The sequence below is a fragment of the Manis pentadactyla genome, chromosome 5 (genome assembly GCF_030020395.1).
Source record: "Manis pentadactyla isolate mManPen7 chromosome 5, mManPen7.hap1, whole genome shotgun sequence".
NCBI classification, from domain to species: Eukaryota; Metazoa; Chordata; class Mammalia; order Pholidota; family Manidae; genus Manis; species Manis pentadactyla.
In genome coordinates, this window is record NC_080023.1 from 58,001,162 (window position 1) to 58,013,409 (window position 12,248).

Genomic DNA, 12,248 nt, shown 5'->3' on the forward strand with positions numbered 1-12,248 from the left:
CAAGGTGTTAGCACAGACTCTACAGATTAAAGGCTCAATCCTACAAGACACCCCTCGCTTCAGACACAAACTCAAGTCCAGGTTGTCATCTCTGCTTTGACAGACCTGCTAAAAGTTAGAGGTCCCAAGAGCCCCTCCTCACGTTTGGTAATTTGGCAGAAAGACTCTCAGCACTCAGGAAGAGAGTTTACTTAGGCAACTGCAGGTGTATTATAAAAGAACACAACTCAGGACTGCCAGGTGGAAGACACACGCAGGGCAGCATAGGGGGGAGGAGGGTTTTCCGTGCCCTCTCCAGATGCGGTGCCTCCCCCACACTACGGTGTGTTCACCGGCCCAGGTGCTCTCTCACCCTTTTCAGCTGGTGCTTTTATGGAGGCATGATTGACTAAATCATTGGTCATTGATGTTGGAATCAATCTCCAGCCCCTTTTTGTTTCTGTAAGCTCAATAGTAACATCTCCTCTCCATTCCTGATTATAGTAATTTGAGTCATCTTTTTCTCTATTCGTCATTCTAGCTAAGTGTTTGTTAATATTGTTGATCGTTTCCAAGAACTAACTTTGGAAAGTTAGTTTTGGAAAGTTTCCCAAACTTTGGGTTTCATTGATTTTCTCAGTAGTTTTAGTCACTATTTATTTCTGCTCTAATCTTTATTTTTCCTTCTTCCTGGGGTTTTCTAATAATTTATGTATTTATTAGTTGCCCTTGAAGAAGCCCTCTGTGAAGTAAGGAATTACAATATGCTAGTGCTAGGAGAGTCAGCTAGATCAGTTCTTCTCACATGTTAATGCACATACAGATTGCCTTGGGGTCTGGTTAAAGTGCAAACCCTGCTGATTCAGTAGTCCATTGGAACCTGTTTTCCCATTTCTAAGAGCTTCTAGGTGATGCCAATGTTGTTCCAGGACCACACTAAGAGCATCAAGGATCTAGTTCGTTTGGTATCAGAATTGTGTGGGGGTTTTCCAAACTGTGTTCTTTCTCCCCATCCCAAGGATATTAATGTGTCCCTCTCTGGAGAGTTAGTGCTGCACTGAGTCATTATGATTGATATTGGGTGTGTGTTGTGTCCATCAGGTAAGAGAATTACTGTACAATTTTAACCCTCATTTTAAACATGAGGAAATTGAGGCCCACCCAAAGAGATTCCTTGCCTGGCATCATATAAATTAATTGGCATAAATAGGTGATTAATATCAAACATTTTAATAGTAGTGGATAAATAGAATCTGTTGATGAGGCTTACGTTTAGTGAAGTACATCTTTGATTATGTTATTACCAAGGAAAGGTAGCAAGAAAAAATTAATTTGTGGCTAAATTTTCTTGACTAACTCCATTAACAGATTTCAGTGGTACCAGAGAAAATATACTTAAGTGAATTTCTTCTTTATTACTCTTGAGCAGAAGTTTATATGATGGCTGAAATGGCATTAAGGAAAATAGATGTGGATATAGTTACATAGATAATCTCTAAGGATCCTAAGACTCTTAATTATTTTTAAATGAGGATTGAGTAAAAGTTCATAATTACATGGTGTATTACAACAAGATAATTTTAGTAATTTTGGCAATTTCTTGCACTATCAAGGACAACTCATTTTATGCTCAACTCTATACCCCAAGAATTATTACAGCAAAAGCTGAAATAGATTTATTTAGGAATTATTGGTCTTCAGTCATTATGACATAGCTTTCTTTCCTATATCTTTCTGTTAGCTTGTCAGTTTTAATTTCATCCTAATGTAGATGTCATTGGAGAATCTCTGTATGACAACTGTTTTGTTTCTCATATAAGTTAAAAATTTCGATTCATTAAATAACCAGGAAATTCTGGAGAGTAACTGCTTATGCTACATATTAATTATTCCCACTTTACCAAGAATTGGATACAATATAGCATACTTAATGCAATGTTAAATATGACTTACTTTTCCTTGTTATCCATAAAACATTTCAAGATTGTGCTGTATGAATGTTAGTCATTGTATTAGGGGCTTGGTCGGATGATTGATTTGCAGAACAGTGTGACCCACTGTTATTCTGTATGGCTTTGAGTCCACGTGTATTATCACTGTAAGCTAGATGAGCGACATGACCCTTCACATTTTATTAAAATTTCCTGATTTGGAAATTAGCAATCTTGATGAGATAATGAAGATCCACATGCTTTTGAAAGAAAGAACTTTGATTTGAAAAGCAATTACTATAGTTTATTATTGTAATTATCATTATTTCTGCATGGTTTCTTCAGTCCACTGCTCCTGCTGCTTCCCACATTTGCATCACCATGCATCTAATCACCAAAACTAGAAATGTGGAAGCTCTTCTCCATTCTTTCTCCCTCTTGCCTCACAGCCAAGTGGTGATCAAGTCCTGAAGTCCTGACACTGCCCGTAGAATGTCTCTCGGAGTGAATCCCTCCTCTCCACACAGCACGTACTGCTATAGTCCCGTTCCTTATCTCTCTCCTCAGCTATTGCAGTAGACCCTTACTTCCAGCTCAGCTTTGAGTTCTTAAACCCTTGCAAACCATCTTCCACAAGGCTACTGCAATGGCTTCTCTAAAATTCATATCTGTGACATCATGCCTCATATTAAAATCTTTACCAAGGTTAAAGTAAAATCTATACTCCTTAAAAAGGATCCTTAGCGATCTCTCCCTCATCGATTTCCCTTATCTTGCCTCACAGTGCTTACTCCCATGCCTCATAAACTTCTGGCATTTTTCAGTTTTATTTTTCATAGTTTGCCATGTTCTTTCGTGCCTCTGTGCCTTTACCCAAGCTGTTCCTGCCATCCCGCTCCTTTCACAGCTCTACGCCTACCCCCTTCCTTGCCTGATTTCTTTTTGTCCTTTAAGATTGAATTCAACGCTCATCCTCTGTTTTCAAAATATATGGCACCTGGTAATATCTATGTATTAATCTTGTACTCTACTACCTTTCTGAATTTAAATTTTTATACAAATTGTAGTTTATTTTGATTTTCTGGCTATAAAATCTGATTGTGTGAGAGCAGTAATATATAAGCCACTTTTCTAAAGTTTATGTGTCTCCAATTTCTTTGTCTTCTCTAATTGCATTGGTCTGCCACCCTCAATACAATGTTAAGTAATAGCTATGCTAATGGATATTTCTTAATCTCCTTAAAATGGTATAGAGTGAATAAACATATAAGTTAAAAAATGAGCACTTACATACACATATCTGCCCTTTCCATTTAAAGGAAATGAAGGGGCCTTGTTAGGTATCTTCTGTGCATATTCCGGTACTATCCTATGTGTAATTCTGTTAGTGTTCTTATTGCACTATGTTTACAGTGCTTCTCAAACTTTTCCACAGTACATCCAATGGAAGAGGAGATTATATTGGACTTACAGCCTGTCTGAAACCTTACATTAATATCATATGTATTGTCTTAGCCTTAGAAAATACATAAAATCTGCATTCTATTCCATAGTTTGGATATATTTGGTTTAATATAAAAACAATTTATTTGTACTGGAATAAGATTGATCTTTGTTAAAGATAATAGTGATTATACTGAAATTTCAAGCGTTCATATGCTGCCCTGCTTTTCCCCCCGGACATCTGTATTACCCAAGTTTGATAAATAGTAAGCTCTTTGATGTCAGGGGCTAGGTCTTTTATCTCTGGATACCCAGCATTAACTACAGTATCTAACACCCAGTAGATGTTCAATATTTATTGAAAAAAATAAATGAGTGAATGAACAGAAAGTTTGGTTTTGGAATAATAGTGTTAAAGTTAGCATGGTGAAAATTTAAATTTTTATTTTCCTCATTTAAAAAGTATGACTAACAACATTGCAAAAGTCATGTATTTTTTTTAATGATTTTCTGGACTATACAATATAACAAAATTCTTTTAGTTCAGAGTATAAAATAGTTAAAAGTATAAAATATCAGAAAAGATCACATATTGTTAAGTATTCAACTCAATTTTAACACACTTAAGAATTTCACCTATCATCTATGTCAAAAAACAATTTAATTCTCAAAAGTTCCTGTGTGCTTATTACTTCCACAGAATTTTTTTATACTTTAATATAATTCAAGACAAGTAACAAATTGATTGAATAGAGATTTTCTTATTCTATGAGAGATTAATGGTTATTCATTATTAGAAGCCAACATTGCAAAATGGAAAAAGAAATCATTTTAAGTACTAATTATGTTCAGTAGTTTAACTTAGTACTAATTAGATAAGATAATTAAAATTATTGTAGTAACCATACTCCTGTATACTAGTCAACACAAAGTGTGGATAATAATAATCACTAAAACATAATCATTTTGACTTTTACATGAATTAAACAATTAATAATGAGCAGTAAGTTCTTTTGAGCTATTATCTAATTGTCAAATTACCATGATTTTTGTTTAACGTTCATTTTTTAGAGTAGTAATTCTCAATGGGGAGAGCCTGATTTTGTCTCCCAGGGAACATTCGGCATTATCTGGAGGTGTTTTGGTTGTTATAACTGGAGGGTGTTACATCTAGTGGGTAAAGACCTGGGTTGCTGCTAAACTTAACTCATATAACAGCTCCAAGGAAAAGTAATTTTCTGGCCCAAAATATCAGTAGTTCCAGATTTGAGAGTACTATTTTATAAAAGAAACAGGCAGCTTGTTTGTGTTTGATGCAGGTTACCATACTAGTGGAGTCCGAGGTGTTAGAAATTTAACTTCCCAAGACACTAGTTCATCTTTCTGTGTAGTGTATGCACCCCAGATCCCAACCAGATGTCTTGAACATTTCTGCTACCGATTATAAGAAGAATGAGATGAGGCAATGTAGAAGAGCCAGTGTAAACCCATCACCATTTCTGGGAAAGTGTCTCAAAGCATGGTGGGGCTTCTTTTATTGAAACATAGTTGATATCCAATATTATGTTGGTTTCAGGTGTACAACATAGTGATTCAAAAATTATATGCTCATCACGATAAGTGTAGTTACCATGTCAACATACAAAGAAATTACAACACTATTGACTATATTCCTTATGCTGTACCTTCATCCCCATGACTAATTTATTTTATAATTGGAAGTTCTTTACTCCTAATCCCCTTCACTTATTTCTCCCACCCCCAGGCCCCTCCTGCCCTGTGGCAACCACCAGTCTGTTCTCTGTGTTTATGAGTCTGTTGCTGTTTTTGTGTTTTAGTTTACATATAAGTGAATTGAGATATTTGTCTTATTTCACTTAGCATTAGCAAATGGCAAGATGTTGTTCTTTTCATGGCTGAGTAATATTCCACTGTGTATATATATGTGGCACATCTTATTTATCCATTCATCTATCAATGGACACTTAGGTTGCTTCCATGTCTTAGCTGTTGCAAACAATGTCAAAGCATGATGTTTTGTCCATACTCCAAATTCAGCTCTTCTCACTTGATGAGTTCTTGCTAGATGGGAATCAAGTTGTATACTTTGACTAGCAGCATTGTTTAATTTTGTTATTAGCTCCCTGAATAAGGGTCTACAGGCTTACAGGCTTGAGGCAGAGAGAATGGCACTTTGGGGCTGCCAGTTTCCATCTCCAACCACATTTTCTTGCCATCTGTTGGGAGGTAAATGAATCCAGTAGCTGTCCAAAACATTGCTGCATACCCACACACCCATGTCCTGGTCCTTTCTCCCAGTTAATGGAAGTCAGAAACACAAGTGTGCACAAATGCTGGTAATAAGAGCTGGAAATTAATATCTTATAAAGGTGTTCTTCATGGCTGTTTTTTAGGGATAGTTTTGGTGTATTTCAGTGTCCCCTTGTAGCTTATTTTAATCTTAACAAGTTGACCTACTCTGAACAAAAAAAAGCCACACTTGAGGCATGGTCCTAAAACATTTGTTGGTGTTAAAGATGGAAAAAAATTAATGGCTATACATACCAATTCTGACTTTCATAATAAAGTATTTCTCTACAAATATTACCTTAGAGAACACAATAACAAACCAAGATGAAGATTAGCTGAGAATTTGGCCATTTGACCTTGCTCATTTAACTGTAAAAACAGATACAAATGAAAACATTGTGAGAAGAATATTACTTGGGATAATTTGGGTAAAATCTCTGGTTTGTGTGGTAAGTTTTTTGTATTATGAGAGCATGGATTTTATTAGTACTTTTGGTCTTTCTAAGAGGTACAATATTTCATGGGTCTCTAGGCCTTTTTATAGAAATTTGACATATCTGATATTTGGGAGTATGCACATGTTAAAGTGGAAAAAGCATTAGCTAGCAGATCGAAGTCCAAATTCTGCCATTTATAAAACTTGGCCTTTGATCTGTACTCCTATGGGCCTGCTTTACCACCCAAAAAGAAAGGGCAATACTGAAATGATAGAGTCACAAGAATTAAAAAATATAATCATGTAAAAGAATGATCAGCAAGAGAGAAGGATAAATATTTGGAGTGGTAAATGTATTTGTAAGCAGATTGCACTGGTCAAGAGCACAGGGTTTAGAGTCAGAGAACCATGGTCTAGACTCTGACTTTGTTGTCCATTAATGAGCTGTGTTCAGAGGCCAGCTCCTTTACTCTCTAAGCCTCATTTCTCTTCTTTGTAAGTTGATGCTATTGGTAACTGTCTCTATAGTGTGTTGTAAGGAGGGATGGAAATCATAATGTAAGAAGCGGCCCACAGTACCTGATGCAGGGTATGCACCAATAAATGAAGGTAGTGAGTACCTAGATTGTTCTAAGCTGTGTCAGGTAAAAGGTGGTACTTAGTCCCTTTCCTTATAAGTTTATGTCTCTGGTTGATGAGATCCACATGCTATACTAAGTCTTAAAAATTTGGGAGTTGAGTAAGTTCTGGTAATGCATTATACTAATGTTAATTATTTCTAGTTTCCTTAATGTTGCTTAGTTTAAATAATAATGCTAATTAGTATAAATACAAAAATGCAAGTAGTGTATTTGGAACAAAATGTCTTTTAAAGTATTTTATCCTTTTATTCTACTTTGGGCGTTATTTTTTAGAGCACTTCACAAGCTGTGTGGAGAATGAGGGGGTGGGCAAGACCAGGCCCTGGCGGAGAATACAAAAACTAATAGTATCATTTGGTTCCACTGTCTTGATTCTTGCCACAACACCAGCAATCTCACCCATCATTGTTTTATACCATCAGTGCAGTTGTCAACAGTGTAATTATACTGAATTTGTAAACACCCTATTTCCAGTAACCAGGCTTTATCCTCTCCCACTTTGGCTGCAGACCCTAATTATCTCATGGCTAATGAACGCATGAACCTGATGAACATGGCCAAGCTGAGTATCAAGGGCCTGATTGAATCAGCTCTGAACTTGGGGAGGACTCTGGATTCTGACTATGCACCACTCCAGCAGTTCTTCGTGGTGATGGAGCACTGCCTAAAACATGGCTTGAAAGGTAGGCCATGGCTCCAAGTGCAAGTGTGCATGTGGCTGTTTCCTAGCAGTACCTGCTCAGGAAGAGCAGCATTCTCTGTGGAGCCAAAGAGTACAAGGCTTGAGTTAATAATACTCATCTATTGGAATGCTGCCTATGCTGGGCACAGGGATATGGTTGACTTACAGGACACATAGGGCTGAAGAAACAGATCATTAAATTCTAGAATTGGAAGGGCCATTACAAATATCTAGTCCAATACGTCTGTTCTTTTTGACAGGTGGGAATAGACCTCGCATGGGATATGACTTGCCCCAGGTCACACAGTGAGTTGGGGCAGAGCAAGTCCTAGAATGCAGATCTTCTCACTCTTGCTTCCGTGCTCTTCCCATTTAAGCTTTTGAGGGCAGCCCCTGGTCTTGTTCACCTTTGCTTCCTTTCCTCCTACCTCCCCAATATTTGATAGTCTGTTTCTGGACTACATTTTTTTTCACTGGACTCTTTTCTTCACTAATACTTTAAGTATTATATTGTTGAGATGTTTTATTATGGCACTAGTCTATAAATTCTTCCTGAAAGAGGAAGGACTGTGCCTGGGGTAGTGGGGGATTTTTTATTTTTGCAAAGTGTTATCTATGCTGAAAGCATGAATAATTTTAGAACTGTCTGATAATCTAGGACTAGTTTCCTGAAAAGAGCAATGACTAAATGTGAGAGAGGGGTGTATGTGTATGTGTGTGTGTGTTGAGGGCACATTTATGCAGTAAAGAATATTAAAATGTTGCTTTGTTTTTATTGCCTTAGCAAAGAAGACTTTTCTTGGACAAAATAAATCCTTCTGGGGGCCCCTTGAACTGGTAGAAAAGCTTGTTCCAGAAGCTGCAGAGATAACAGCAAGTGTCAAAGATCTTCCAGGACTTAAGTAAGTTTAAGGTTGAATTCTGTTTGTCAAGAAAGACATTCTTATTAACTATCTCCTTGAAGAGTGATGGTGATAACCATAATCATTTATTTCACAGCAATCCAAAATGCATAATGCTTTTATGAGTAGTCACTGTTAAAAGAGAATTGGTAATATCGAATATTAAGGGAAGTGCTTGTGAGGGATGATTATTATTAATCTAATAGTGTTTGTCTTCATATTAAAATACCAAACATTTCCTTATTTTTTTAAAGCATTTGTGGGAATCTGTGAGTCTCAAGAAGTTAGATCTAGAGAGGTATCATTATGAACTTGAATTAAGGAAAAGAATGTATTTGAAGGAGTTTAACAGCCAAGATTAAAAACAGTTGTCAATTGAACATCAGGAACTGACACCTAGAACCTGCCTTAGAACTTAAAAAAGAAGAGTGATCACCTTCCCAAGTTAGATCAGTTTAATTTTAATCAGATAGAGGCCTCAATGGCCTGTGTTTGCATTATTGGTTATTAGTATGTGGGTATGTAAATGATCCACACCAAATTTGTGAGGATTTAGCAAAACTAATCTGATGGAAGATTTCCAGTTGGGCTTCCCAGAGGTCTTGTCTTCAAATTGTAATATCATTCAATAATTAATTCTTCTCAAGACTATTTGTTCCAAACACACCCCAGTTCCCACTAGCCCTCACTGACTTACTTGCATAGGAATGTGGTGGGAGAGGTTGTGGGCCTGTTACTGGGGGACCATAGCAAGAATAAGTGAATCTTTCCCACTGTGGTCCCTGTCTCTGCTACTTTTAGTTGTTTGGTTCCTGTGCTTTTGTAGGACACCAGTAGGCAGAGGAAGAGCCTGGCTGCGTCTGGCATTGATGCAAAAGAAACTTTCAGAATATATGAAAGCTTTGATCAACAAGAAAGAACTTCTCAGGTACGAATATCTTCTTGTTGAATTTTGTTCTTTTCTTGCCGTGTTCTACATCATATAGAGGTCAAATCATGTAAGTGTTTCATTTTTGAAGATCAGAAATTGTTAATTTAGGACAATTTCATGTATATCAGTACCTTGTCCCATTGCTCACATACACATACTCAAGAATAGGTTATTTTATATTACATGACTTCAGTCTGTCACTATGGCTTATATATGGTCCTTTTTGCAGGGCAGGTCAAACTTAACACCTTCAGAAAACAAGAAGGGCTTTTGACACCTTAGCATGTACCCAGTCTTGGTAAGATAGGAAGCTGATGTGTAGCAGTTGATTCAGACAGAGCACACAAAAAAAAGTTCTAGATGGATCATAGATACAAACGGGAGCAAAAAATACAATAAAACTTTAAGAAGAATACAGAAGGTAGGTAAAAATTTCTTAAACAGGACACAGAAAGTTCTACCTATAAAAAAAAAATGGGCAAATTGGTTTACATTAAAATGAAGAACTTTGTTCATCAAAAGACACCAATAAGATTAAAAGGGAACCCATAGAGTGAAAGGAAATAACTGTAAGACATAATATGTATATATTCAACAAATGATGTATATTCAGGGTTTATCAAGCGCTCCTTCAGTCCAGTAAGAAAAAGGCAGACAAGCAAATATACAATGGGTAAAGAACATAAACAGGCATTCCATAAGAAAGAAAATTGAATGCCTGGTAAACAGATAAAAAGATACCTAACTTCACTAGCCATCACATAAAAAGCAAATTAAAACAACAATGTGATGATGCTGCACACCCACCAAACGGCTGCAAGGAAGAAGATGGCTAATATCTGTGTTGTTAAGGATGTGAAGTAACTTCACTTTCTGCTGATGGGAGAGTTAATTGGTAACAGAAACTTAGGAAAACTGTTCTTGTCTGTGAAAGTCAGTCACAAGCATATTGTACAATTCGGTGATTCCCTTTCTAGTCATTATATCCAATAAAAATGCACAGTTAAATTCAACAAAAGACATGAACAAGAATGTTCAGAGATACTGCAATGTTTGTAATAGCCCGCAAGTGTCTGTTCACAGTAGAATGGATAAGTCAATTGTGGTATAATTCATACAATGGAATACCATACAGCAACTCCGTGCAGCAACGTGGATTAATCTCACGAATGTAATGTTGGTCAAAAGAAACCACACATGAAAAATACATTGTGTATTGTAAGTTCAGAAACATCCAAAACTAATCTTCATGATAAAAGTCAGGAAAGAGGCTCCCATTGGCTGGGAGGGGTAGTAAATCGGGAGTAGAAAGGGGCACGAGGCTTTTGAGGTTCCAGTAATAATACTGTTTCCTAATCTGGGTTCTGGTTACATGAATGTGTTCTCTTTATGAAAATGTACCTAGCTGTACTGTATGATTTGTGTACTTTTTTGGTGACTCTATAGGTCATTAATGTTTGCCAAAAGAAATTCAAATGTAACAGATTGCCTCTAAGAAATAAGAACAAATAATAGAGAATTTAAAGGCGTGTCTGGGTTTTTCAGGAATGCAGTTTTTACAAGAAATTGCATTGCAGACCCTAATATGGAGCATTGTTTTAATGTTGCTACAGCTATATATGCCATTAATTTCGGTTTTCTTGCCTAAGAAAATTAAATTAGGAGAAAGAGAATTAGGAGCCATGCTGGGGAATTTATTAATTTCTACAAAGGGAGAGCTTACCTTTCCAAGGGTCAGGCCTTGAAGTGGTGTAGGATCCAGTGTTCAAGCTGTAGGTGGCTGTAGGGAAGTGTCTTGGATCAAAATTGTGTGATTGAAATTGGGGTCTGAAGAATTAGCTCTTTATCCAACAGAGCACCAGAATAAATGGGTTCAGTCTTGTGAACTGGACAGATCACTTCTTCATGCATAGCCACTCACTTTGACCCAGCAATTTCAAGCCTAGGTATCTAACAGAAACACGTATGTGTATATACCAAAAGTAATGTGCAGTAGTGTCCAGAGAAACCCTGTAGCAATGACAAAACAGTAAATGGAATGGATACATTGTGGTATGTTCTTACCATGGAATACTGTTCAGCAATGAAAATGAATGAACTACCATTGCATACACTAAAATACGAATTTCTCAGGTAAAATATTGCATGAAGGAAGCCAGACACAGAAAAGTGTGTACTCTATGGCTTTTGAGAACATGAACTTGTAACGAACCTTCCTTGTTCATTCTAATTCTACTTAGCTTCACAGGCTACCAAAGAACAAAAATAGCAAATGAGCTTTATTGAGAGAGACTGTAAATTTGCAGATCATTCATGCACTGTTTTTGAACTGTTTTAGTATTTGTTAATATTTTTTATAAAAATCAAAAATGAAAGGAAAAACTAATGTCAGTGAATTGTACTGATTATTACCAGTGATTGAGGTGGACCATGAACATTCCCAAATGACTTTGTTGAAAACAGATGACAGTCATGTTTCAGATAGAATGCTGGATTGGTTGAAAATGAACATTTCAAGTCACTGAGATTTTGTGTATTGATAATTTGGGTACATCAGGAAGCAGTATGTAATCATCTGTGAGTCTACTAGAATATTTATCCATTCAGAATTATCCAAGTACTTTTTTCCTCATTTGCTTTTTTATTTCTAAGACATTTTCAGCCAGTTATCCCTGGTCTGTGGAATTTGTTATAGTAAAAAGATAAAAAACAGCCTAACCGTTCATTAAGGAAGGGTTGACTAAGGAAAAAAAAAAAGGTTTGGTATCCATACAGTACAATGCTATAAAAGCGGTATAAATGAAACTACAGAAAAGTATCTATTGAAATAGAAAGATATTTACAATATTGTTAAGCCAAAAAAAGAAATTCAAGATAACTTTAATGATACAACACCTTTTTAGTATCCCCCAAAGAAGGATATGTCTCCATATGTGAACTGAAAGTTTACTTATCAAAGTCATTGGTAGTAGAATTAAAGGTATCTTGTATGC

The 12,248-nt window shown here is 36.3% G+C and overlaps 1 protein-coding gene across 13 annotated transcripts in view; it reads left to right on the forward strand.

Annotated features, from left to right (window-relative positions):
* Window positions 1–12,248, forward strand: part of RUFY3 (RUN and FYVE domain containing 3) — a 73,066-nt gene that overhangs the window by 36,423 nt on the left and 24,395 nt on the right. For all 13 annotated transcript variants that reach the window (XM_057502295.1, XM_036878996.2, XM_036878984.2 and 10 more), the window contains 3 exons: window positions 7,250–7,423; window positions 8,207–8,324; window positions 9,151–9,252. In XM_057502295.1, the coding sequence (XP_057358278.1) occupies window positions 7,250–7,423; window positions 8,207–8,324; window positions 9,151–9,252 (394 nt within the window). The remainder of the gene's footprint in view (window positions 1–7,249; window positions 7,424–8,206; window positions 8,325–9,150; window positions 9,253–12,248) is intronic.